Below are 25,967 nucleotides of genomic sequence, written 5' to 3'. Positions count from 1 at the left end.
CACTTCAGGTCCCCGCCCCCTCTCCCTGGGTCTCCGCCCCCTTCTATCTGGGTCCCCGTCCCCTTCTCTCTGGGTCCCCGTCCCCTCACTCTAGGTCCCCGCCCCCTCTCCCTGGGTTTCCCGCCGCTGTCTCTGGGTCACCGCCCCATCTTTCTGGGTCCCCACCTTCTCTCCCCTGGGTCCCCGCCACATCTCCCTGGGTCCCCGCCCCCTCTCTCTGGGTCCCCGTCCTCTCACTCTAGGTCCCTGCCCCCTCACTCTGGGTCCCTGTCCCCTTCTCTCCGAGTCCCCGCCCCCTCCCTCTGGGTCCCCACCCCCTCCCTCTGGGTCCCCATAGTTTGTTTCCTCCTGTCTGCGCAGGCCTGACCCCGTTTTCTCCCGCAGTCCAAGTACCTGCTTCAAGATTACCCCGTCACTGTTGCCTCCAACCTGCAGGACGTGAGTCACAGACGGGAGGGGCCCAGGATGGAGGTGGGAAAGAGAGATTCAAGATTCACCGCCCCCTTAGGGGCCAGGCTAGTGTGCCCACCAGGCCACCCCTCCCCCGGGACCCAGGAATCCTGGCCCCCAGCCCCCTCCGCCCACCCGCGGGACCCAGAGCCTGGGTGGTCTTCCCCCAGGACAAGCTCTGCGGGGCGTTCTGGCGTCTGGTCCTGGCCCAGCGCTGGATGGGACGGCTCAAGACCGTGGCTGGGTCGGAGATGGAGAAACTGCTGGAGGATGTCAACACCGAGATACACTTTGTCACCTCATGTGCCTTCCAGGTCAGCCCTGAAATTGGGGGACAAGTGCGGAGAGCCTGATGCTTTCCTAGGGATTGGCAGCAAAAGTCTGCTAGACCTTACTGGAGGTTTCCCCTTGACTGGGAGCATCCCGAGGGAGGTGGAGCTGGAACCTCAGACCTGGCATCAATTCTGCTCATTTCTCAGGCCCTGTTGAAGGATGTTGCTAAAGGGTTCTTACCCCTAGCAACAGAGAGAAGGAGGGGACCCTAAATCAAGGGACCCTCCTGATCCAGGTCTGACTGGGCCCGGTTGCTAGCAACCAGGGAGAGCAAGGGTCCAGACTCTCCATGAGACCCAGGCCTCACCCTTGACCTGAGGTGACGCTGGGGGTGATGCCGTGGTGACGTCTCCCTCCCCTGCCCCCAGCCCCTTCCCAGCTGTCTTCGCTTCGTCCAGGCCAACATCTCCCACCTCCTGCAGGACACTTCCCAGCAGCTCGAGGCCTTGAAGCCCTGGATCACCCACCGGAATTTCTCCCGGTGCCTGGAACTGCAGTGTCAGCCGGGTAAAGCCTCCCACCGCCCCCAAGCCCACCGCCCCACCCACTCCTCTCCCACTTTACAGCCCCTCACCCATTCCACTCAGGGCTCCCATAGACTGTGTGACTTTGGGCCTGTTTCCCCAAGCTCATCCCCCTCTGGGCCTCAGTTTACTTATCTCTGAGAAGGGAGTAACCAGCCTTGCCTGTTTCTCTGAGGCAACTCTATCCTATAGAAACAGAATGAGAGTCACATGTTTGAGTGTAAAATTTCTTATAGACCTGTTTAAAAAGGTAAAAAAAAAAAAAAAGGTAAATTAACTTATTTTTCAGGATTCTTAATGTTTGTTATTTTTTAGTATGTTATAGGTGGGTTTATTTTTAAAACTTTTTTACATTGGAATAATTACAGATTCACAGAAAGGGGCAAGGAAACGTACAGGAAAGTCCCGGACACCCTTTACCCAGCCTCCCCAGTGGTACATTTTGCTTGGTAATGTTAATTACAGCACAAGAAATTGACGTGAGTGCAATCCACAGAGTTTATTCAGAGTTTATCAGTTATGTGTGCATAACTGCAGGCACGCATGTGTGTGTAGTAAGTAGTGTGTATTAGCTGCTGTAACAAGGTACCACCAACCAGGTGATTTAAAGTGCAGAAGTGCATCCTCTTATAACTGAGGAGTCAGCAGGACTGGCTCTTTCTGAGGGCTGTGAGGGAAGGATCTGTTTCGGTTGTCTCCCTTGGCTTGTAGATGGCCAATTTCATGCTCGTGGTGCTCTCCCCCATGCCTATCTCTGTGTCTAGATCTCTCCTTCTTATAAGGACACCAGTCATATTGGATTAGGGCCACCACTAACCATCTCATTTTAACTTGATCACATCTTTGAAGACCTGATCTCCAAATAAGGTCACATTCTGAGGTACTAGGGATTAGAATTGCATCATATGAAAAAAAAAATTTTTTTTTTCCCGGCTGTACCACACGGCTTGTAGGATCTTAGTTCCTCACCCAGGGATGGGACCCATGCCTTCTGCAATAGGGGCTAGGAATCTGAACCACTGGACCAGACTGCCAGAGAAATCCCTGAGTTTGTGTAACTTGATCCCCATCCCAAAACTCCCACCTCTATCCCCTGGCAACCAGTAATGCTATTGAATTTAATTCTCATAGTTTTATAATTTTTAAGATAATTATTTCAATCACAAAGAGCCCTTTTAAAAATAATTTTATTTATTTACTTTTGGCTGCTCTGGGTCTTTGTTACTGTGCGCAGGCTTCCTCTGGTTGCTGCAAGCGGGAGCTCCTCTTCCTTGTGGTGTGTGAGCATCTCATTGTGGTGGCTTCTCTTGTTGGGGAGCACAGACTCTAGGCCGGAGGGCTGCAGTAGTCTTGGCACACAGACTTGGTTGCCCTGCAGCATATACTGAACCTGCATTAGCGGACAGATTCTTATCTATCGCACCACCAGGGAAGTCCTCCTTTTTTAAAAAAAGGTGTGTGTGTGTGTGTGTGTGGCACTGTACTGGTCTTCACTGCAGTACATGGGCTTTCGGTTGGTGTGCAGGCTTAGTTGTCCCTTGACGTGTGAGATCTTAGTTCCCTGACCAGGGATGGAACCAGCATCCTCTGCATGTTAAGGTGAATTCTTCACCACTTACCCACTGTTTGCTGTTCATATTTACATGCATCACTAATCATCCATTCAACTAAGTTTTTTTTTCTTTTTCAACTAAGTTTTACTAACCATTTCCTTGATGCTTGGCATTGGAGACACAGCACAGAACAAGACCAAGTTTGTGTCCATGGGGCACTAACCTGCTGATCAGGGAGACATGATAAACATGTAAACATATAAATAAACAGGAAAGTGTCTGAGTGTAATGAGTCCTATGCAGGCCCATTAAAACGGGGTGGTGGAATCATGGCTTGAAGTGGTCGGCTGGAAAGTCACCGAAAGTTGCAAACAGGGGAACAGGTAGTGCAAAGGTCCTGAGGCAGAAACCTGCCTCCCTGTTTAAGGAATCAAGAAGGAGCCCGAGTGGCTGAGGCCAAGTAAGCAAAGGGGAAAAGGTGTGGAGTGAGGGTACAGAGGGAATAAAGGGGGCCAGCTCAAATGGGGCCTTGTGAGCCATCATGGCTTCATACAGTGTATCTTTCATTGTTCTATTATCTGTCCATTCACTCAGATATTTAATTTATGTAAATTAAACTATTTAGGCTTCCCTGATGGCTCAGCCTTAAAGAATCTGCCTGCCGATGCAGGAGATTTGGGGTTTGATCCCTGGTGCCTGGAGAAGGAAATGGCAACCCACTCCGGTATTTTTGCCTGGGAAACCCCATGGACAGAGGTGCCTGGTGGGCTACAGTCCTTGGGGTCGCAAAGACTCGGACATGACTTGGTGACTAAACAGCAACAACAAGAAGTACTAGGTTCTGGCAATGTCTCCTGTCACCCTCCTGGAGCTCACAGACTACTGGGGGAAGAAAATGAATATATAAACCAATAGGTAAGCACTAGACACATGTTTGTCCAATTATAAAATGCAGGAAATTTCCCGGTGGTCCAATGATTAGGACTCTGCCCCTCCACTGCTGGGGGCCTAGTTTCAATCCCTGGTCTGGTCAGGGAATTAATATCCTTCATGGCTCAAGGCCAAAACAAGTAAAATGATATATTTGAAATAAAGAATTCTTGGGACTTCCCTGGCAGTCCAGTGGTTAAGACTCCGAGCTTCCAATGCAAGCAGCACAAGTTTGATCCCTGGCTGGAGAAGTAAGATCCCAAATGCCACCCAGTCAATAAACAAATAAATAAAAAGTAAATAATAAATTAAAATATTTTTAAAAAATTTATAAAGTCTGGTTAAACAAGTAAACAAGCATACCAATTTTAAAAAGTTATTAGTGACTATTTTTTAAATATATTTTTGGCTGCGCTGGGTTTTCGTTGCTGCCCTCGTTGTGGGGCTACTCTCTAATTTTGGCGTGCAGGCTTCTCATTTCAGTGATTTCTCTTGTTCTGGAGCACGGGCTTTATCGCATGGGTCAAGCAGTTGTGCCCAGGGGCTTAGTTGCCCTGTGGCATGTGGAATCTTCCCAGACCAGGGATGAAACCCATGTCCTCTGCATGGGCAGGTGGATTTTTAACCACTGGACCAGGAGGGAAGTCCTATTAGTGACTTTAAAAAAATCAATAAAATGCAACTTTACTACATGCTAGGCACTGTTCTAAGCACTTTCGGTATATTCACTCATTTAATCTTTGTGACAACCTTATGAAGTTGGTATAATAATTATACCCACTTTATGGATGAGGCGACTGATGCCCAGAGAAGTGCACAGCCTACCCCCACCCCCTCCCCCAGGTCACACAGCCAGCACCAGGCAGGCCATTTTTTCCCTTCCCTGGCCTGGCCCTACTTCTCAGTCACCTGACCTCTCTCCTGGCAGACTCCCCGACTCTGCTGCCCCCAAGGAGTCCTGGGGCCTTGGGAGCCACGTCCCTGCCTGCCCCTCAGTCCCCTCTTCTACTCCTCTTGCTGCTGCTGCTGCTGCCGGTGGCCCTCCTGCTGCTGGCCGCTGCCTGGTGCCTGTGCCGGTGGAGGAGGAGACAGAGGACACCTTACCCTGGGGAGAGGGTGAGCCAGCGGGGTGCGCAGAGCGGGTGGAGAGGGTCCAGGGGGTGACCAGAGGTGGCGGATTCCATGGGCGACAAGGTACCCTGCTCCTCCCATCCCCAGGATGCTCTGCTCCTGCGGCTCCTGGAGGACCCTGGACTTGGTGTTGATGTGAGGGCCATGGGGGTGGGGGATGACAGAGTGGGAGCAGGGAAGCGGTGGGTTAGCTCTGGATGTAAGAAAACCCCTCTGGGACCATGGAGGGCGACAGACTGGGAAGACAGACTGGAGGCTGGGTGAGGGTCCAGGAAGAGAGGACAAGGTCTGAGCAGGGGCCGGGACAGGACCACAGGGTGGAGAGGAGGGGACAGGCAGAGTCAGGGGTCAGAAGGGACAGGGCTGGAGAGTGACAGACTTGGCGGGGTCGGGGGCCGGGGGCAAGCAGGGAAGGGGAGGGGCACAGGCAGAGGACGCTGGGTCTGGCCCAGTGGGGAACCTGGGAGGAGGAGGAACAGTCCGGCACTAGGCGTTCTGGAAAGACAGTGAAGCTCAGCAGGCGGGGAGGTATTTGGATATAGGAGTCTGCAAGCCAGCAGAGAGCCGCCTCCAGGAGCAGGCTCTGCAAAGCCCTCCAGGTATGAAAAAGCTCAGGTTATTCTAGCAACTTTGTCCAGTCTGGGGGTGGGGTGAAAAAAAAAAAAGGCACTGGAAGCTGTTTGAGGTAACATCTTCCTTACCTCAAAGGTAAGGAAGGGAAGCTGGGACTTCCTACCCCGGGGAAGCAAGAAGCCCCTGAGGTGAACCTGGGAACCGGTTTGGGGGTTGTAGGTGGTACCCTGAGGGAGAAAGGCAGGGAGGGGCCTGTGGGTTCCCCAAGCGCCCAAAGGAAACATTTGGCAGCAATTGCTCACCTGTTGAGTGCCTCAGTGCCTCCGGCCTTGTACTGAAGCTTTTTACAAATAAACTCGCTTAATTGAGAAACTGGTGGCCATTATCTTCCCCATTTCCCCTTGGCGGAAACCGAGGCTCAGAGAGGTAAATCATTTGCTGAAAGTCACACAGCTCCTGAGTGACAGCCAAGACTGGACTCTGGGCCCTCTGATTCCAGCATCTGTGCCTTTCACTCCTCTGCCTCAGTTTCCTTATCTGTACAAGAAACTCATAATCATCCTTTACGCTAGAATTGTCAGGAGGTTAAGTGAAAGGACCACGAAAAACCCCCTAGAGCAATACTTACTGTCCATAGGAAACAGAATACAAGCCACACATGTGACTTTAAATTTTCTAGTAGCTGCATATTTTTTTTTAATTTTTAATTGAAGTATAGCTGATTTACCACATTGTGCCAGTGCATCTTTTAAAAAGTAAAAACAAACAAGTTACCTTAAAGAATTTATGTTATTTCACCGTGTATCCAAAATCTTGTCATCTCAACATGCAGTCAATACTTTAAAAATTATTGAGATATTTTGAGATATTTTTACATTCTTGTTTCCATACCAAGTTTTCAGAATCCAATCAATGTGTAATGTGATGCTCACAGCACATCTCAATTCATATGAGAAACTTTTATTAGAAATACTTGATCTATATTAAGATTCCATGAAACTTACAGTTGCATAAGTAGATTCCTATACTCAAGTTCTTTGAAACCTACAGAAGTTTTCCAATAATTGGATCAAGGAACAGTTTCTGAATTCAATGATTTTTTTCATTTTGGCATTTGTTTTGGACAGTACTTTTTATTACTTTTTGGTTTTGAGATACAATTTTCGATTGAGAAATTGTCCTCTTATCCTTGTCCCTTTTCATACCCTGTTTTCCCACGCTCCCAATAACCACACTATTAGTTGAAGCTTAAATTAGATGAAATGAAAAACTAAGTTCCTCAGTTTTGCTGGTCACAATAGGAATGCCCAGTTTTCACATGGGGCTGGTCTCAAGGGCTATCTTGGAAAGCACAGATCTAAAACGTGTTTATCATTGCGCGAAGTTTTCTTTGACAGCAATGCCCAAACACATAGTGAGTGCTCACGGTGAATGGAGTTGTTTTTGAGTATTGAGTCTGTTCTTGAGCTTGTACCCTGAGCTTCCTACTTTCCCCTCCTCTGTCCATGGAACCTCAAACAGCCCAGTGAGTCATCTATCATCCCCTTTTACAGCGGAGGACACTGAGGCCCAGAGAGAGCAGTCACCTGCCAGCGGACACAGAGTCGGAACTTGGAGGAAGTCAGCTAGAACCTGGTCCTTTCCCTGGCCACACTGCTCCTGTCACTGTCCCCCCGGGATGGAGGCAACGCCAGCACCCACCATCGGCTCTCCCTTCTCCCCTTTGTACAAAGCCCTTGTCCCCAGGAAATTGTATATAAATCATCATTTTCTACCAGCTCTGGCCAGGTTTGTCTGTGGATGGGACAAGGTGTGTGTATGGGGCCGTTTGGGTTCGGGTTTGGTTTTTCAGTTAATGCAATGTTTCATTCAATACCTATTTTCTGAGTCCTCCTGGGGCCCAGGGCCAGAAGAGGGCAATACTGGGACCCAGATGTGAATCGGAACCAGTCCCCGCCCTCTCAGGATTCCTGGGCCAGAGGGGAGAGAGAGCCCCAGTCCCCGATTACACACGCTCTAATGGAGGTGGCGTAGGCACTGTGAGATCCCCCAGGCGGTACCTGAGCCAGCCTGAGCGATATCAGGGAGGTTCTCTAAAGGGAAGGACTCAAACCAGATTTTAGAAAAGGGTGTGGGGGCGGAGGTGGGGGGACGGCATCCCAGTCAAGGGACACTTTCAAGGCAAAGACTTTATCCAGAAAATCCAGAAAGTGAGAAGCTCCTTTGGGGAACACTCGGGCATCTAGAAGTCATTCTTTCATTCGTCAGCTCTCAAGCGGAAGACTATCTCCACCTGTTTACTAGGTGGGGACACTGAAGCCCATACACGGCTAGGGATTTAGTCAGATCACAAGTCAGACAGGCACTGGAATTCAGATCTCTAAGCCTTGGCGGAGCGCTGAAGGGCTAGCCCTCCTGGCCCCCTGCAGGCCACCACGTGCCCTGCAGCGCGACATCCCTTCAGGGGGTAACCGCCTCTCCTTCAGAATTCCCGGCCCCGCCCATCAGCAAGCCAGCGAGCAACTCACGCGAGGCTTACCAGCCCCTCAAGAATACTGCCGCGGAGGCTGAAGAGCACCGCCCCCTACCCCACGTGATCTCGCCCGGCTCAGCCATGGCCGCCTAGGCTCGATGGGAACGATACTGATTGGACAGTCAGAAGATGACCCGCCTCCCAGTGGGGCATTTCTGCGCACGCGCCTGACACTCTGGCCAATGAGAAGACAGAAAGCGGCCGTGTTGCGTCACTTCTTCCGCCCCTGTTTCAAGGGATAAGAAACCCTGCGTCTAGGGTTCCTTCTTTCCCAGGCGGCTGCCGAAGATGGCGGAGGGGCAGGTACAGGCTCCGCGCGGGCCGGGGCGGCGTGGGGCCGGGTGGGGTCCGGGCCGGACCGGGGTTGGACCTCTTTTCTCTCATAAGTGTGCTGTGGAACTTAAGGACGATAACTGAGCAAAGCAGAAAGCTTTCGGGGTAAGAGAAATCCAAAACGGGAATATAAGGCATTTTTTGGGCTCTGGGCTGGCTAAGAATGCGGCATCATTTTTCCCTCGAGGGGCAGTCATCGGGGCTTCCTACACAAGAGTTATTTTAAAATTAGGCCTCATTTATCTAGATCTTGGCGGAATTAAACCGGTGTGTCCCCAGCAATGGGAAAGCACGCTGAAGGCGGCTACGCCACCTGGGCACGGTGAGAAGCCGGGGGTAGGCCAAAATGGAGGGTATTTCCGCCTTGCCCAGGCGCCGGTTGCTTCGGCCACGTGAAAGTGTGCATCAGGGTTCCCCTGCAGTTGGGGGTAATTTGGCACGAAACCTTTGCTGTAGGTTGGGAGATCTCTTGCATATGGGGCAGGCACAAATTGCTATGCTTCGTGGTTAGATGGAGTCTAAAAGTGCCAGTGCTAGCAACTGGACTGAATGAAATGTTCCAGATCCTTGAAACAGTCTTAATTGCTTAACCAGCTAGAGGCCCTCAAGGAAGGTAGAAGCTTACCACTGACTCTTCTCCAACTCCTTGTGTAACCTATTCCTGATAAAGGGAGGGAGTGGCTCTGGAAGGGGTGAACATGTGATGGAGTGAATGGTTCAGGAAGGAAAATTAAGTTTGAAACCAGGGAAGTGGTAGAGCTCTCTGAACATGGGTCCATGCGTTCACATAACATACACTTTGTAAGAGCTGGAACTTCTGAAAAGAAGCCAAGGATTAGATTAGTATTTGAGCTGTTAAAGCTTGCCTAAGGATGCAGAGCTAGTCAGTACCAGAGCAAGCTTGGGTTTTTGACTACCGTACTTAGCTTCACTGGCTCTGAACCTGTTTGCTTTGATACTCACACTAGAAAGCTACCTTTGAGATCAGAACAGGATCAGATTCTGTCCAGGTTCTACAGGGTGCGTTCAGATGACTGGTTCCTCTAACTGGGTGATCAGTGTTGATTCAGATTGTAACTTATTCTCTGACCATGGAACATAATCTGAGCATAAAGATGCCTGCCCTTGAAGCAGCTGAAATGTGAGGGATTGGTTTATTTTGTGTCTTACCCGCTTGCTGAAATTCTGAGTCAGTCATTTGCTTTCTTGGCTATCTCTAAAGTGAGCCTTAAGTTCTAGTTTTGGGTCTGATATCTGGTTAGCAGGCATTCTGGGAGGTAAGTGAACTAATGGAGAGGAGTAATTGGTTGAGGTGGGCAGTGAAAGTTGTGGGTGCCTCTGAGCCTTTCTGAGCTCTTCAACCTGTCTCCAACAGGTCCTGGTGCTTGATGGCCGAGGCCATCTCCTGGGCCGCCTGGCAGCCATTGTGGCCAAGCAGGTGCTTCTGGGTAAGTCTGCCCACTGCCCACAGCTCCCACCAGACATGAGCTCGCAGGTCAGTGATGAGCAAAAATCACCATCTTTCGTTTGAGTCTCACGACCTTGAGATCAACCCCATGCACCGCTCTGAGACCTGCCAGCATCCTCCCGTCCCGGGTCAGGGGCTCTGAATTCAAAACGTGTTTTGTTAGAGTAACAAATTGAACTTTAGCATGAGACCAGTTCCACCAGTTAGCGCTCTGTGACTTGGGGCAGGAGATTCTGGTGTCTTCTGGTGTGTTTGTGCACAGGGGCCAGTTTTAGGCAGGGCTGGGGTCTCCTTTCTGGGCAATAACTGGGCACCTGGCTTCCTGACCTTTGCCCTCCTTGATTGTTCCATTTTCCATTCCCTCTAGGCCGGAAGGTTGTGGTTGTGCGCTGTGAGGGCATCAACATTTCTGGCAATTTCTACAGAAATAAATGTGAGTTAGGGCCTGGGAGGAGGGTTGGGGAGGGTGGACCTGTGTGGGGCTCAGGCTTCACAGACTTGGAAAGCAGACTGCCCCCCCCCCCCCCCCCCGTGGTGGGAGGTGCAAGTCTGAGTTCCCTAGCAGGCCCTCAGAAGTGAGGTCTTGGCGTTGGAAGGAGTTACTACCTGGCTGGGGACTAAGAGGCCTTACACGCTCTCCTTCTTCCCAGTGAAATACCTGGCCTTTCTCCGCAAGCGGATGAACACCAACCCTTCCCGTGGCCCCTACCACTTCCGAGCCCCCAGCCGCATCTTCTGGCGGACAGTGCGCGGTGAGCTGGGCCCGGGGACCGCAGGTGCTGCGGGGGCGGGTGGCCAGTGATGAAGACTTCTCCCACTCGTGTTCGAGTTTCCCGGCTATGAGATGACCCCACATGCACTACCATCTGAGGCCACCTGCCTGCCTGCCTGGGCGGCACAGCGGCTCCCCCATGCGCCCCACTGAGCAGGCCTGCTGTCCTCTGTCCACAGGCATGCTGCCCCACAAGACCAAGCGGGGCCAGGCTGCTCTGGAGCGCCTCAAGGTGTTTGATGGGATCCCACCGCCCTATGACAAGGTGAGCAGGACCCAGCACCCTCGACAGTATCCCTGTGGCTGGCGTCGGTGATGTTCTGCAATTACCTACATTGTTTGATCTCTGTGAAAAGAGCACCGGCTGAGACACCTGCCCCAGCCAGCCTTCTTCCCTGTCTGTCCCTCACTCCAGGTCTCTAAGCCCCTCTCCTTCTCTAACAGAAAAAGCGAATGGTGGTTCCTGCTGCCCTCAAGGTTGTGCGTCTGAAGCCTACTCGCAAGGTGAGCCTCCAGATCTTGCTGAGTGATACCCTTGGGATTCTTAGGTTTCCTGGGAGGGTGGGTGCGCTGAGGGCCCTAGGACTGGCAGATGATGTTTTTTTTTCTCACGATGGTCTGCGGATGCCACTGTGGGCAGTGCCGAAAACGCCAATGGCTCAGCTGATGCCAGGAGGAACAGGGAGCATGGCTTCCCTGACTAGCTGGAAGGCTCTAGGACAGGATGTTAACGCCCCTCCCCTAGTCATCCTGGCCTCCTTTTCTAACAGCTTCGTTTCTTTTCCCTCCCCTCTAGTTTGCCTACTTAGGGCGCCTGGCTCATGAGGTTGGCTGGAAGTACCAGGCAGTAACAGCCACCCTGGAGGAGAAGAGAAAGGAGAAAGCCAAGATCCACTACCGGAAAAAGAAGCAGCTCATGGTGAGGGTGGGATTAGTACTGGAGGGGCGCCACATCCCCGGGCAGCTGGCAACTCTCACCTGTTTGTTAGGGCTTTGGAAGTCTCTGCCTGAGGCCCACTGTGGGTATGGGGAGTGGGATTGGGTCCCTGGGAAGAGCACAGTCCCAGGGAGCAGCCACTGATCACTATTTGTCATCTTGGCCCCACAGAGGCTACGGAAGCAGGCTGAAAAGAACATCGAGAAGAAAATTGGCAAATTCACAGAGGTCCTCAAGACTCACGGATTCCTAGTCTGAGCCAAATAAAATTGACTGTTTATTCTTCATGCTTGGCCTGGCCTGCCCTTCCTCCATCGCCACCCTAGGATGTGGGGGCCCCCAGGGGCTGCCATGCAGGTGCCACAGGCAGACGGGGTATAGCCGAGGGGCGTTAGTCAGTGTAGGCAGGCCCAGGGGCTGTGCAGGCATCGCTGGTCTGCAGCCTCTTTGTTCGTGAGACTTTTAAGACGAACAGTTGGAACAGCCAGTCCAGTTGCAATATTGGCAGAAGTGAGCTGGAAGACTATTGGAAGGGATTCGCATGACTTAAGGGAGTCTGTTCATGCTTCCCACGTGGTCGGATACTATACTCTGCAGCTGTTAGGATGTGAGAGAATGCCCAAAAAGTGTCTCTGGAAGAGAAGTTTCAGCCAAGGGGTCACAGGCATCGCCCTTGTGTCTTCCCTATATTTTGTGATCCAAAACCAATAAATTATTTTTTTAAAGAAATGTGGCGTCTTTGCAGTGTGTGTCTGCTGTAGAGGCAGGCCCAGGGGAGCAAGGCTCTCGGCTGACGGGGGACTTGGAGAATAAGACTGGCTGTGCTCTTTACACAGGTGGATCAGAAACTGCCTTTCATGGAAGAGTTGACCTTGGTAGAGATTTTACATGCCAAGGAATTTGAGATGCCTGTGGGTTTGTGGGTATTTATGGCCTGTAGAGCCGGGTGTTGCCCATTTTACATAAAATTGTCTCGCTAATTCAGCTGCAAAGTATGGAATTGGCCACTCTTCCCTAAAATAAGTCATTGATTGGGGCATGTGGGCTTGTCAGGCTGTAATGCAGAGAAATAGGTGATGAGGTATTAGAGAAGTGAGGTTTGTTTGGTTTTTTTTTTTTTAAGATTAGACCTGTTAGATCTGCCAGGATGAGTCCCTGAAAGGGTCAAGGTACCTAGCCCTTGGTCACTTCTCAACACCCAGGTGGGCCCCCGGTTCTGTGCAGTCTGGTGTCAGCGCTGATGACACCCAGAGGGGTCAGGAAAGCTAGATTCCTGCTGCCCTTTGAGACTGGTGGGCAGTACTTGGTGTGTGTGGGTTCACTGAGCAGATAATAACTTCCACACTGCCATTCTATCCTGCTTAGTCTCCAAAATGTCCAAGGCAGTAGCTCAAGTTTTCTCAGAATCATTTTGCAAATGGGTGGTGTCCCTGCTCCTCCTGGGGGCTCCTGCTCTCCAGTAGAGCCGCCTCCAGAACCAACTAAAAATCCTAGAATTTAAATCTTATGACACTATGTTAGAACAGCACAATAGATTGCCCAAACCACTTAATTCTGGCTTAAAAATGTAAAACTTGTCACTTCAAAAGACATGCAACATTGGGACTTCCGGGGTGGTCCAGTGGCTAAGACGACTCCGAATGCAGAAGGCCTGTGGGTTCCATCCCTAGTCAAGGAACTAGATCCCACCTGCTGCAACTAAAGATCTAAAATCCCATGAACGGGAACCAAGACCCAGTACAGTCAAGTATTAAGCCAAATGTTAAAACACTTTGGAAGATTACATGTCAGACTAGGAGAAGGTATTGGTGAATCATGTCTCTTGAAGGACTTGAATGCTAAATACATAGAAAAATTCTTAAAATTCAGTAACAATGAGCCAACCAATAAAAACTTAGGCCCAGAATTTGAAAATGGCTTTCACCAAAATACAAAAATGCTAATAAGCATGTGAAGAGATGCTCATCATTCCCCATTAAAGAAGATAATGAAATCTCCAGGCATAGCCTTAATCATTCCTGGGGGAGAAATATAAGGAATCAGAACCTCTGGGCCAACAGAAGGAACGTTCCCCAAACTGCCCAAAGTGAAGTGAAGTAAAGTCGCTCAGTCGTGTCCAACTCTGCGACCCCATGGACTGTAGCCTACCAAGCTCCTCTGTCCATGGGATTTTCCAGGCAATAGTACTGGAGTGGATTGCCATTTCCTTCTCCAGAAGATCTTCCTGACTCAGGGATCGAACATGGGTCTCCTGCATTGTAGACAGACGCCTTACCGTCTGAGCCACCAAGGAAGACCAAACTGCCCAAAGCGCCCTCCAACAGCACTCTAGTCCCAGATCAGCTTCAACTCCTGGGCTACAGCAACCTTGGACACACTGGTCCTTGGGCTGGACACAGAGGAATGGCTTGTTTTAACAGGCATTTCAGTGCTCACTGAGGAGGGGACCCTTCTGTACTCTAATGTTTGCATTTCTGTTGTGAAATGCTAGGAAATATCCGAGATCTGTCAGAGACAGGGAAATACGCCCTCACGTGATAACTAAGTTGGCTGAAGCTTGTTAACGAGCACCAAGGCTGTTTATACCACAGTTCAAAAAATTCAAGGTGGTGGTTTGTAAGCAGCCTTAAAATACTAACGAATAGAAAATTTTTAAAAAATCAATGTATTATAGAAGGTAAAGGAGAGAGTTTAAAGACTTAAAAATCAGACAAGTTGACGAAGGCAGGGGAGGGTAAGACAGAGATAAGTGTGTTTGGTCACAATACAAAAAGGATTTCCTACTGTTGAGTTGTGATCAACAACACCTAGAAGCTAAGGACCTAAACATCTCCAAATTGCCCTCACCCCCTCAGAGTGGAACAGTATTACTTTTATTTGCTCTTCCCTTATCATCAAAACCTCACCAGCTGCTCTTAGCAATTTGCAAAGTATTGAGCATTTAAGACACCAGACAGGAAATCATACCTAATTTCACCACCTGGAGATGTAAACCACTAGGGCAATGTCATGTATTTCCTTCCAGGCTTTTTTCTACATTAACTTTCATACACAGTTTAGCACATATTGTAGGCAGCAACTCCAGGTTCCCCCTTTTAAAAAACTAAATATAAATCCTTTCCAAGGTATTCAAGAACTCTAGAACTTTTTTCTTCAAAAAAAATAAATTATAAAACAACTACAAGATCACTGGGAGGAAGATAACAGCAGGTTTTAAAACAAAAAGTCTCTCTTCCTTAATGCTATCCCAGAGGGACTGAAAGGGTGACAATTAAAAATGAACCATTCATCACTTATATGTGAACTCTAAAATAGAACACAAGTGAACTTATCTATGAAACAGAAATAGATTTCATAGAGAACAAACCTGTGGTTGCCATGTGGAGGGTGAGGGAGGGATGGATTGGGAGTTTGGGATTAGCAGATGCCAACTGTTATATATAGAATGGATAATCAACTGTATAGCACAGGGAACTATATTCAATATCCTGTGATAAACCATAATGGAAAATATGAAAAAGAATGTATATATATATGCAAAATTGAATCACTTTGCTATACACCTGAAACACAACATTCCAAATAAACTATAATTCCGTTTTGTTTTTATTGCAAAAAAATCAAAAGAATATTTTGTGACCCCTGTAGAAGTTTGTTAGGAGCACAGATTGTATAATCTAAATGCAGTGCTTAAAAAAATCTTTACTAGACTTGTAAGTGGAAAAAAAAACAAACCCTCATGTTTTCTTCTAATATATAGCTTCTTTTCTTCATGGCTTCATTTCTCAAACCTACCTAAATTTTATCCCTACACACCAGAAATTTACGTTGGCATAAAGTAGGAAGTAGGGATCCAACTTTATCTGCAGATGGTCTCACACTTGTCCTAACACAAAATTACTGAATAGTTTATATATTCCCCAGGGATTTTAATTGTACCTGTCATCATATGCTAAATTCTCAGAGTTGGATCTATTTTTGGACTTCCTAGAATATATATTTTAAATATTTACATTAAAGAAGTTAACTTTTTACTTAAATGTGACATAATATTTACTTAAATATTTATATTGAAGAAACCAACTTTTATTTGTAAAAGAAATTGCATTTAACACACCCACACAAATATAATAATGTACCAGGATTTCTTTTAAAATGATTAATTCAAAGGCAATTCGAAGCAGAATAAAACATACATATAAGTCTTATATATATTGATTATGAACTCAATGCAACTTTGTACATTGAACTGGAACAGTCTAGCAAAAGCCTAAATTTGAGGTCTTTGGTGAATGTAAAGCCTCAGCGAGAGCGCTGGGGAAATTCAGGCCAAGACTTAATTAAGGAAAGAGGCCAAAGTCTGGAGTTTGAATTCTCCCAAGGCCCAGATCAGGGTGTTACAAGACACCGGGTTGTTGCCACCACTGGCCAGAAGGGGGCCCAGTACGCAAAAAGTGCGAAGTGAATGTAAAAAGGACTCTGGTGTTCCTTCTTTAAAAGTTCATTTAAGTTCATTCGCTCAGTCGTGTCCAACTCTTTGCGACCCCATGGGCTGCAGCACGCCGGGCCTCCCCGTCCATCACCAACTTCCGGAGTTTACTCAAACTCATGTCCATGGATTCGGTGATGCCATCCAACCATCTCATCCTCTGTCGTCCCCTTCTCCTGCCTTCAATCTTTCCCAGCATCAGGGTCTTTTCAGATGAGACAGCTCTTCACATAAGGTGGCCAAAGTATTGAAGTTTCAGCTTCTATATCAGTGCTTCAAATGAACACCTTAGGATGGACTGGTTGGATCTCCTTGCAGTCCTAGGGACTCTCATGAGTCTTCTCCAACACCACAGTTCAAAAGCATCAATTCTTCGGCGCTCAGCTTTCTTTATAGTCCAACTCTCACATCCACACATGACTACTTGAAAAACCACAGCTTTGACAAGACGGACTTTTGTCGGCAAAGTAATGTCTCTGCTTTTTAATGAGATGTCTAGGTTGGTCATAACTTTTTTTCCAAGGAGCAAGCGTCTTTCAATTTCTTTAAAGGTAGGTGATTAAGAAGGCAGGAGACATATTGCTCAGGTTAAATTCCCAAATTCCCAACTATGCCTCAGTTTCCACACCTGCAAAATGGGAATAATTATCAGAGCCATCCTTAGTGTGTTAGCGCAATTCTGTGTACATGGTAATTGCTATTAGATTTTTGCTTTCCAAAAATTTGTAAAATAATAAATTGATATTCAGATTTGGACCTGCACTGACTAACGCAGTAGATAACTAGCTCCATGTGGCTATTTAAATCGAATAAAATTAAAAATTGAGGTTCAGAGTCACACGCACCCCACTTACAGTGCCAGTGACCAGTGTGTTGGACAGCGCACATAGAAAGCATTTGCATCATAGCGGGGAGTACTATTGGACAGCGCTGCTCAACAATTAGCAGAAGGCCTTTTTATTTTTTTTTAATTGAATTAAAATTTTCAACGAAACCACTCTCTGGGGAAAAAACGGCCCACAAATGAAAACGACTTTCTTAAACTTCAGAAGTTCATGGGTAGTGTCCGTCCCTCACAAAGATGGCGCTTCGCAGCGCGTGCATGTTCCTAACACTTTCTGGTCTCGCGCCCCGCAAAAAGATGGCCGCCACCACAACCCGTTCAAACCCTGCACGGACACAGACACGAGGTCGCAAACCCCACGCGGTCTCACTCACCTCAGGAACATGGCCGCTTCCGATAACTCTCGCGATCACATAGGCTGGTTAAGGCTGGCCACGCCTTCCCAACGTGACCTAGCATGCTGGCGCGCAATGATGGCGTAAGACTCTCGCGAGACAGGGTGCCGCTTCCCGCCCCTCTGCCTTGAACATCATGGCGGCTTTCGCTCTGTCTGCGAATCGCGTGCTTAGGTAGGACCGTTCGCCAATCAGAGTCTCGCCAAGGCACCGCCCCAAACGGTGTATGCCCCGCCCCCCTTTGTCGTCACTTCCTCTCTAACCCTTGTGCAGTCGATAAGGAAACCCGGACGCCGCCGCGGCCTTCCTTTTTTCAGGCAGCCGGGAAGATGGCGGACATTCAGGTATGGGCTACGGGCTGATGCCGACACTGCGGGGTCTGGGTTTCAGGGGCGAGTCCTGGAGAGCGGGACTCCGCGCTCCAGTTTGGGGGTTAATTTCCCAGGGGTTAATTTGGGCAGAGGGCAGTTGTCTTGGCGTTAATCTCGATTAGCACCTCCTAAATGTTCCCTTGTAGCTCGGTTGGCAAATAATCTGCCTGCAGTGCAGGAATCCTGGGTTCGATCCCTGTGTCAGGAAGATCCTCTGGAGAAGGAAATGGCAACCCACTCCAGTATTCTTGCCTGGGAAATCTCATGGACAGAAGAGCCTGGTGGGCTGCAGTCCATGGGGTCGCAAAGAGTCGGGCACGACTAGGCGACTAACACTTAAACTTAAATGTTGGAGGCTCCGCATTTGGGGTTTAATTTAAGGTTCAAGGATTTTGGAAGTTGTCTTTTTAAAAATCAAGATTTACAGAGTACTTTTTATTGGTTTTTGGAGGCCTTAGGCTGTAGGGTTAATCCTTTGAGAACTGACTTCTAAGGGCCACTCCAGGGAGCCCGTCAGTTTGGTATTTAATTCTGGAGCCGCCTATGTTAGTTAAGGAGTGCATCCTGGTTGGATGTCTTTGTGTTTTGAATAATTTTTGCTGAACAGTTTTGGTGTTTGAGGCATGGTTTTGTATCGCTGGGGCTTTAAGGAGTGAATGCTCCAGGTGGTAGGAGGTGTTTTAGACCATAAATGCTGATGTAACCCTGGGTTCAGAGTTGAGTCTGAATTAGAGGTATATTTGGGTTAGTGTCTTGGAAGATAATTCTGGGGCGCTTGGCGCTGGTGGCCAGAGTTCAGGGAGTTAAATACCCGACAAGATGGTATTGGGATTTTGTGAAGCTTTCCAGGCCAGGTTGATGCCTGCTCGGGTCTTACCAGCTTCCTCCTCATCTCTATAGACAGAACGTGCGTACCAAAAGCAACCGACCATCTTTCAAAATAAGAAGAGGGTCCTGCTTGGAGAAACTGGCAAAGAAAAGCTCCCTCGATACTACAAGAACATTGGTCTGGGCTTCAAGACTCCAAAGGAGGTACGGGCACCCTCAGAATAAAGGAGGAGACTCCTGTGTCTCTGCACATGTGCCCAAACTGAGTTGACCTATCCGCATCACAGTGGCTGCTGCTGGGAACTGTAGTCTGTGTTTAGAGAGGCCACGCCCCTTGTTCTTTCCAGGAACTATATTTAGGGCTCCCTAACCCTCCTTATCCCTTTAGGCCATCGAGGGCACCTATATTGACAAGAAATGCCCTTTTACGGGGAACGTCTCCATTCGAGGGCGGATCCTGTCTGGTGAGTGAGGACCTCCAGGGGCTTGGGTTCAGATTCCTGGGTCTGAGGAAAGAAGGGCTGGGGACACTGAGGCTCCAGGGTCCTGGGTTGGGGAAGGGGTTGGCAGACTTCTGGTGACCCCAGGGGGACACTTTTGGCAACTGATGTCTATTTCACAATGGTCTTCAGACGCCCACCCTGGGCAGTGCTGAGAACGCCACTTGGCACAACTGATGCTGGAAGCAGGGCTTCCTGGGAACCCTACTCAGCGGCCCCCTGCTTCCCGGACACCCCAGGCTGCCTATGGCTCCCTTCCCTGTGGGGCCTGACCAGGAACTGCCCCCCGTCCCCCCAGGCGTGGTGACCAAAATGAAGATGCAGAGGACCATCGTCATCCGCCGAGACTACCTTCACTACATCCGAAAGTACAACCGCTTCGAGAAGCGCCACAAGAACATGTCCGTGCACCTTTCTCCTTGCTTCAGGTGAGCAGGGTTGGGTGCCCTCCTGGGCAGGGGGGAGGGGTTGGGCTGCACAGGAGTGAGTGACATGGGACCAGACCTGGCTGTTAACAGGACGCCCTGGCTGCCGTGTGGAGGTCATCAGCTGTTGGGGCGGGTAGTAAAGGGGTCCTGTATCATCATTGTGAGCCTCCAGTGCCTTGCAAAAGACATGACAGATGGAGGTGTTCTGTCCTTGGAAGGGTCGGACCATCCTCTGCATGGCCTGGAACCTGGGGCCTTACACATTATGCTCAGTAATTCCCTGGGGGCGGGTGAAACTGGAAATAGGAGCTTGGTTGGGGTTTGGAGGAGCCAAAGCTGAGAGGCTCCGCCTAGAGACATGAAGATGCCTTTAGGGCCTGCTGAGAGCAGAGCCTCCCCTAACCCAGCCCTGCTCCCCTCCACAGGGACGTCCAGATCGGCGACATCGTCACGGTGGGTGAGTGCCGGCCCCTGAGCAAGACCGTGCGCTTCAATGTCCTCAAGGTCACCAAGGCTGCCGGCACCAAGAAGCAGTTCCAGAAGTTCTGAGACTGGACCTCTGCCTGCTGCCCCAAACACAATAAAGTTATTTTCCCAGGCTCTGGAAGGCTCTGGCTGTCTGCCCCTACAAGAGGGCGGGGTTGTCCCCAGGAATTAAGTGGGGTTGGTGTGGAAGATGGGATTCGTGTTCATCTTCTGGGGGCATAAAGATGGGGCCCCCACCCTGCCTCCTGCCCTCACGTCTGGGTGAAGCAACCTGTGTCAAGATGCTGACTCCTCTGCTGTTTTGGTCTTTGTTACCTTTTGGTGTTGCGCACATGAGGCCTTTCTACCTGGTGTTGAGCTCCCCCCGCAAGTCTCTGGGGAGGAAGTGAGTGAGGGTGGAGGTTCCTGGGTTCTCTAGACTCTGAGCCTTTTCTGGTCTCTGTGGGGAGGGGGAAGGAGAAATATCCGCCCTCTTGGCTTTGCTGGGTGTCAGCGTCGGTGGGTTGGGTGGGCTTGGGTTCAAAGCTGCCTGTTGCGGAGTTGAAGGTCTTGAACTCAAGGTGGGATTGTCTTCTGACGGGAAAGCAAGGCACCCACCTTCCCCCTGCATATCCCGCCGACCCTCCTAAGTGAGCACCATGCCTGTTGGCAGATGAGTGAACTCATCTGAGGGGGCAAGTTCTCTGCTTAGGGTCCCAGGAAGTACCTAAGCTGCAGGCATCAGATGATGGTGACTACTTTGCCCAAAACTCCTAGTAAGGAAAATGGCCTAGGGGGCATAGCAAGGCCAGCCAGCAGTGAGGGGTCACAGGCGGCTGCATGGATAGGAAGTCCCTCAAGGTGGGACTGAATCAGGACAGACCAGATGGGGTGGCTTTGGGTGAGGAGAAATTGGAGATGGGGCAAAATGAGGGCAAGGCAAATGATTTCTGACAGCCAGACAGGGCAACCTTGAGTGTCAAGGGTAAAAACTCAGGAAATTAGAGCTTAACAGTTGCTATTAGCAGGAAAGTCTTTCTGCTAGAGACAAATGGGGAGCGTCTGATAACAGAGATGTGAGACACCCCTCTGCTGGACACGTCAGACGGAGAAGCAGGTACAGAGACAGCAGGTGCAGACAAACGCCGAGGAGAGGGAGACAGCAGAGACCCTCACCTGAGCCACAACGGGGCAGAGATGGAGGCTTAGGTTTAGGGGAGGCGCTGGAGTTACCCCGTTAACTCCAACCCGGAGGCCTGGTGCTGCTGGGATCCCCAGGTCCCTGCCTCCCCGTACCTGTACCAGGGACCAAGACACACACTGGTACAAGGGTTGGGAGACAGGGCCGTGAGGAGAGAAGGGCCGCCGCCGCCGCTGCTGCCGCCTCCGGGGACTTTGCATCTGGACCGGCCCGGGGGCTCCTTTTTACCCAGGCCTGGTGAGGGCGGGGGTTCCTGCCAGAGGAAGTGGGGCCGCATCAAAGAGGGCAGGAAGGGGCAGGGACGGGTCAGAAGGGGGCACGCCCCGAGGTTCAGCCTGCGAGCCCGCCCCACCTGCTGCTGGAGGGTGGGAGACCCCGCGGAGGGGCACTGGGACGCAGAGAGCGGGGGACAGCGATGGGGGCCAGGGCCAGGCAGATCCGGAGAGACAGGACGGGGAACGGAGACCCAGAGGGGGACCTGGGGCCGCTCCAGGAGCCCCCACCCGCAGGTGTTTCCGTTCGGGGTGGGGCCACGGTGTTTACAACAACAACAGGCCCGCTCCTCTGTTTCCTTCCAGCGGTGGGTTGCTGGGCGTCTCCTTGGCACCCCATTGTCAGGCTACCTAGGGTCGGGTGCAGCCCTGACCTGGTGGGGACCTCCTGATGGTCAGTGCACAAAATCCAAGGAGAAAGTCCCCAGGGCCCTGTCAATCCTCTGTTCCAATGACCTGGAGGAGGACATTACCTGCAGTTCTGTTTGTTTTGGCTGCTCTGGGTCTTCCTTGTGGCAAACGGGCTCCTTGTGGCAAACGGGCTCCTTGTGGCCGCGTGCAGCCTTTCTCTAGTTACAATGCAAGGGCTATAGAGTGGGTGGGCTCAGTATTTGCCCCGCAGCATGTTGGATCTTTGTTCACTGACCAGGGCTTAAAACCGCATCCCCTGCATTGGAAGGCGGATTCTTAACCATTGGACTGAGACAGGAGATAGAGGGGCTCCAGGTTAGACATTACAGCTGGCCTCCTGTTTGCATTTCACGGAGCACAAAGATGTGGGCTTCAGGCTGGATCCTTAACAACTGTTAGCATTTCCTGAGATGAGATAAATGAGCTCCAGTTGAGGAATTTACAATCAGCCTCCCGTTTGCTCGGCAAAATAGAAGTAACAACAGAAACAGGGTAAATAGCCAGTGTTTGTCTCTTGTAAACACTTTAAGGTAATAGTCATGGCAATAGTCAAGGTGACAGTCAGGGCAAGGACAAAGGGGCAAAACCCTGTTTGAATAAAGGATTACGGGATCTTCATTCCCCCTCTTTTGGGACAAGGGAGACCCTACACATGCGCAAAAAGGCTCCTTGGAAGCCAAAAATCAGGGGATAACGCCAGGCCATAATGATTCTTGCTCCTCCCAGAAGCCTTCACTTTGAGATCCATCTTGGCTGAGCGGTGCGTGCGCACCCAGGGTAAGGGTCCCAGGGTAGGCCAGGTGTGGAAAAAGGAAACAGATATTGGGCTAAAGGTAAACAAAGACCTGGAAGAACTGACCTATATAAACGACTTAACCGCCTCTTTACCGCGCTCCCCCTCACTACAGGGGACGCCCACACCCTCTCTGGCTGGGTGTGCATCTCTGCCTGGCTTCGGTCTTAACAGAGCAAACCACTTCTGTGTGTGCGCTCCCCACATTTGTTGTTGTGCTCTGTCTCTAACAATAAACTTTGTACCTGCCTTTCTAGTTTCTGCCTCTGTGATAACTGCATTTTTCACTGGGGCCAAAGAGCCAGGGAAAAATAGTTTCTAGCCTCTAGCCCTTGCTGGTCTGGTGGCCAGGATTCCAGGCTACCCAGTTCATTTCTTGGGAAGGGAATTAAATATCGCTTCAAGCCACTGCTCACTGCCGCCTCACTGAGACCAGGACCACCAGGAGGGTCCCCACCTGCCCTTCTCAGAGCCCTGTGGCAGCTAGAGACATGACTCCTGGGCACAGCTCACAGCCACAGAGCTTGGCCTCTGCCTGCCTTCTCCTCCCACCCTCCCTGCACCCCAGACTTGCTCCCTGCTCTGAGCCTTTGCACTGGCTGTGCCCTCTGCCCAGAACCTCTAACCCCAGGCTTCCACCTGCTGCTTCCCGTACCCCTTAACCTCTAGTTCTCACCAACCTCTTTCCATCTGGCAGAACCTCCAGCCCTCCCAGTGCCCCCTCCCTGCCTGAATGTCCCACATAGCCAGGAAAGCCTGGTCATGGCATATTTTTATATTTGTTGCACAGATCCTGTATGACCGGGCACACTTATTAGTTAACCTGTTAGCTGCTGGAATATAAACTCCAAGAAGGGGGAAAAAAATCTCTGCAACCCTAGCACCTGGAACAAACTGTGAGTGCGCCGCACACGTTTACCCGAGTGCATGAATCCTTTTAAGGTTAAATCCAAAATGAATTAATTTTTAAAAAAGTTAAATCCTCACATTCTCACAGGCCAGGCTTGACCCCTAGCATTACCCCAGATCCGTCTCTCGGTGGGGTCTGAGCCAAAGATCAGGAAAAGGAAGTTTTGTTATAACTCGCCACAAGTAAGGGGAACCCCAGGGACGCTCCCCAAAGGAGTGTCTCGCCAGCAGCAAAATTGGGGAAGTTTTAAGCTAAGGGAACAAGCACATTCATGGGGTGGGGGTGGTGGAGCAGAGGAGAAATCAGCACAGAATTGGGGCAAAGTTCACCCGAGCCCTAACTATAGTTATTGAAGTCTGGAGGGGCAATATCATTCTATCCTTCACCTGGGTGGGGCCTTAGTTACTGCAGAACTCAAAGACTGTATCAGATGGTTCTGTACATCCTTTGAGGAGGAATGAGGACTGTTTTATTGTTTCTTGACAGCTTTTCCTTTTTTCTGTATGCCCTCTCTTCCAGTAAAGAATCTGTCTGCAGAAGACCAAGGTTTGATTCCTGGGTCGGGAAGATCCCCTGGAAAAGGGAATGGCTACCCACTCTAATACTCTTGCCTGGAGAATTCCAGGGACAGAGGAGCCTGTCTCAAAGAATCGGACACGACTGAGCGTCTCACACTTTCACACTTTACTTCCCTGAAGATCATGGGTTACTGAGACCTGTTCAAGGGCAAGCACTGGGGCCAGGCTTAGATCACAGATGGCTTAGGCCAAAATGGCTTCTCTTACATCAAGAAAGTCACTCCTGGTTCTTTTTCTTCAGGGACCCTCTAACCTATCCGCTTACACTGGGTCTCAAGGCACAGAGTAACCGGAAGCAGTGAACTTGCACAGAAACCTCCCAATGTTAGTACGAAGACTGCAGGCTCTGTTGCAGAGTCTAGCCCTGCCCTCATTAGCTGCATAACCTTGGGGATGTTATTCTGGGAACCACGGGGCTTCAGTTTCCTAATCTGTAAAATCTTGCCTCCCTGCCCCTTTGGGAACATGAAATAGACTTACCTGTGTTATTGGGGGTAGAACTAGCTCTAGTAAGTGATACTTCTTAAGGAAGTGATTGTGTCACATTCCTGAGCCTATTGTTAGAGCAAAGCCTAGTGAGACCTTGGCGAAGCCTTGCTGAGTCGCCTTGGCCGGCCGGAGGACAAAAGTCTTTGGCAGGGGACTTCCCTGGTGGTCCAGTGGCTACGACTCTGCAATTCCAACACAGGGGGCCCAGGTTTGATCCCTGGTCAGGGAACTAGATCCCACATGCCACAGCTAAAGATCCTGCATGCCGCAAATAAGACCTGGTGCAGCCAAACAAATTTAAAAACTAAAGTCTTTGGCAGAAGGCCCTAGAAGTATCAATGGTTATGGAATCCTGGGTCTGCTACAGCAAATCCTGGTGGTTTGTCATGGGATCTTGAGACTATTTTAGCATGCTTCTGGAATATTCTGTTGCATGCCTCTTATAGGTGTCCCCAGTGGTCATTTTCCAGGGAAATTAGCTCCAAGTATGTTTCAAAGCAGGCTCCCAGGTTATGACAGCAGGTGTCAGGCCTGTTACATGAAAACAGGGCAGATATTGGTTATATCATAATGTTTTGCGGCTTCGCATCTATCAGAACTGGCCACAGGAATATTCTGTTATAGCCAGACTAGCGAGCATCGTTGCAGCCCCTTGTGGTATTATAGCACGACCTATAATAGATTATAGTGGGACTTCAGGGTCTTGTAACATTTTTTTTTTTTTAATTTTCCCTGTGGTCACAGTACATGGTATGTGGGATCTTAGTTCCCCGACCAGGGATGAAACCTGCGCACCACCACCGGACCACCACCAAGTACGTCCATTGTAACTGGTGGTCGCAATATCTGGGTTAGATGAGAGCCAGCACATGCGTATTATGTGTGGAGCAGGCACCTGGATTCATTTAACTAGCCCTAGGACTGCAAGTGGAATAGGAATATGGAATTGGAGCGGCTTCAGATATGTGAGCAGCCTTGCTGTCATATGTTAGCACTTCCCTGAGTTTTCCATCACTGGAAAACCCTGGAGTTTCGCATTACAGTAGGTCTGACCTCTGTGGTATTTAAACAGAGACCCACAGATTGTTCCAGGGGTGCATACAGATTCTGCTAGAACATTCTAGAAGTTTTAGGGACCTATTAAACCAGCCCCGGGTCTTTCACTACCGGCTTCCTTCATTCTGCTGATGCTTCCTGTGCTGGCCCCTGGGGATGCAAGAGTGAGCGAGACAGAGCCAGGGCCTGCCTACCATCTAGTACAACCCTGGGGGCTTTCACCGCACTGAGTGGGAGGCAGGCAGTGTGGGGAACAGGTTACTACTACGCTCTACTATGTGCCTCGTGCCAAACCTTTGATTCATTGAAGCCTTTCTACCGAAGGAGGCACGATTATTATCCCACCTCCCAGATGAAACTGAGGCACAGAGAAGCCCACCGGAAAGAGAGGGGGTTTGGT

The 25,967-nt window shown here is 50.1% G+C and overlaps 3 protein-coding genes and 5 non-coding genes across 12 annotated transcripts in view; all 8 read left to right on the top strand.

Moving 5' to 3' along the window:
* The window catches only part of FLT3LG (fms related receptor tyrosine kinase 3 ligand), a 9,358-nt gene extending 2,087 nt beyond the window's left edge, over positions 1 to 7,271 (top strand). Inside the window, exons 4-9 of one of the 3 annotated variants that reach the window (XM_040252287.1) lie at positions 385 to 438; positions 621 to 764; positions 1,152 to 1,290; positions 1,676 to 1,756; positions 4,719 to 4,906; positions 7,048 to 7,271. In XM_040252287.1, the coding sequence (XP_040108221.1) occupies positions 385 to 438; positions 621 to 764; positions 1,152 to 1,290; positions 1,676 to 1,756; positions 4,719 to 4,906; positions 7,048 to 7,254 (813 nt within the window). In that variant the 3' untranslated portion in view covers positions 7,255 to 7,271. The remainder of the gene's footprint in view (positions 1 to 384; positions 439 to 620; positions 765 to 1,151; positions 1,291 to 1,675; positions 1,757 to 4,718; positions 4,907 to 7,047) is intronic. The other 2 variants (XM_040252289.1, XM_040252288.1) reach the window with 2 other exon arrangements.
* Positions 7,272 to 8,091: 820 nt separating this feature from the next.
* RPL13A (ribosomal protein L13a) lies at positions 8,092 to 11,824 on the top strand. Of its 3 annotated transcripts, none has more exons than XM_040252285.1 (8): positions 8,092 to 8,330; positions 9,736 to 9,808; positions 10,196 to 10,261; positions 10,479 to 10,580; positions 10,780 to 10,865; positions 11,045 to 11,104; positions 11,397 to 11,519; positions 11,709 to 11,824. In XM_040252285.1, exons 1-8 carry the CDS (start codon positions 8,316 to 8,318, stop codon positions 11,793 to 11,795), a joined length of 612 nt encoding a protein of 203 aa, XP_040108219.1. In that variant the 5' UTR covers positions 8,092 to 8,315; the 3' UTR covers positions 11,796 to 11,824. The 3 variants fall into 3 exon arrangements, 2 of the variants coding, with proteins under 2 accessions (XP_040108219.1, XP_040108220.1); XM_040252286.1 differs by having other exon boundaries at positions 8,299 to 8,465; XR_005723192.1 differs by having other exon boundaries at positions 8,241 to 8,330; positions 11,045 to 11,519.
* LOC120873398 lies at positions 9,853 to 9,936 on the top strand. The gene has a single exon (XR_005723468.1). It is a non-coding gene; the product is annotated as a small nucleolar RNA Z195/SNORD33/SNORD32 family (small nucleolar RNA).
* LOC120873397 lies at positions 10,620 to 10,704 on the top strand. The gene has a single exon (XR_005723467.1). It is a non-coding gene; the product is annotated as a small nucleolar RNA Z195/SNORD33/SNORD32 family (small nucleolar RNA).
* LOC120873399 lies at positions 10,905 to 10,975 on the top strand. Its single transcript, XR_005723469.1, has one exon. It is a non-coding gene; the product is annotated as a small nucleolar RNA SNORD34 (small nucleolar RNA).
* On the top strand, positions 11,188 to 11,276 carry LOC120873403. Its single transcript, XR_005723471.1, has one exon. It is a non-coding gene; the product is annotated as a small nucleolar RNA SNORD35 (small nucleolar RNA).
* A 5,542-nt stretch (positions 11,825 to 17,366) lies between the features above and the next one.
* RPS11 (ribosomal protein S11) lies at positions 17,367 to 19,999 on the top strand. The gene is made up of 5 exons (XM_040252284.1): positions 17,367 to 17,609; positions 18,537 to 18,668; positions 18,853 to 18,928; positions 19,263 to 19,392; positions 19,818 to 19,999. Exons 1-5 carry the CDS (start codon positions 17,595 to 17,597, stop codon positions 19,939 to 19,941), a joined length of 477 nt encoding a protein of 158 aa, XP_040108218.1. The 5' UTR covers positions 17,367 to 17,594; the 3' UTR covers positions 19,942 to 19,999.
* On the top strand, positions 19,064 to 19,150 carry LOC120873404. The gene has a single exon (XR_005723472.1). It is a non-coding gene; the product is annotated as a small nucleolar RNA SNORD35 (small nucleolar RNA).
* Positions 20,000 to 25,967: the final 5,968 nt, after the last annotated feature.

This window comes from Oryx dammah, unplaced genomic scaffold (genome assembly GCF_014754425.2).
Source record: "Oryx dammah isolate SB20612 unplaced genomic scaffold, SCBI_Odam_1.1 HiC_scaffold_13, whole genome shotgun sequence".
In the NCBI taxonomy this organism is placed as follows: Eukaryota; Metazoa; Chordata; class Mammalia; order Artiodactyla; family Bovidae; genus Oryx; species Oryx dammah.
The sequence above is the reverse complement of the archived record's forward strand: the minus strand, read 5'-3'. Positions and strand labels throughout refer to the sequence as shown.

Bases quoted from the DNA above. Each gene is read 5' to 3' on its own strand.
- RPL13A (XM_040252285.1), top strand. The intron at 9,809-10,195 runs GTAAGTCTGCCC...CATTCCCTCTAG, and splicing joins GGCCAAGCAGGTGCTTCTGG to GCCGGAAGGTTGTGGTTGTG. The intron at 11,105-11,396 runs GTGAGCCTCCAG...CCTCCCCTCTAG, and splicing joins GTCTGAAGCCTACTCGCAAG to TTTGCCTACTTAGGGCGCCT.
- RPS11 (XM_040252284.1), top strand. The intron at 18,669-18,852 runs GTACGGGCACCC...TTATCCCTTTAG, and splicing joins GCTTCAAGACTCCAAAGGAG to GCCATCGAGGGCACCTATAT. The intron at 19,393-19,817 runs GTGAGCAGGGTT...TCCCCTCCACAG, and splicing joins CACCTTTCTCCTTGCTTCAG to GGACGTCCAGATCGGCGACA.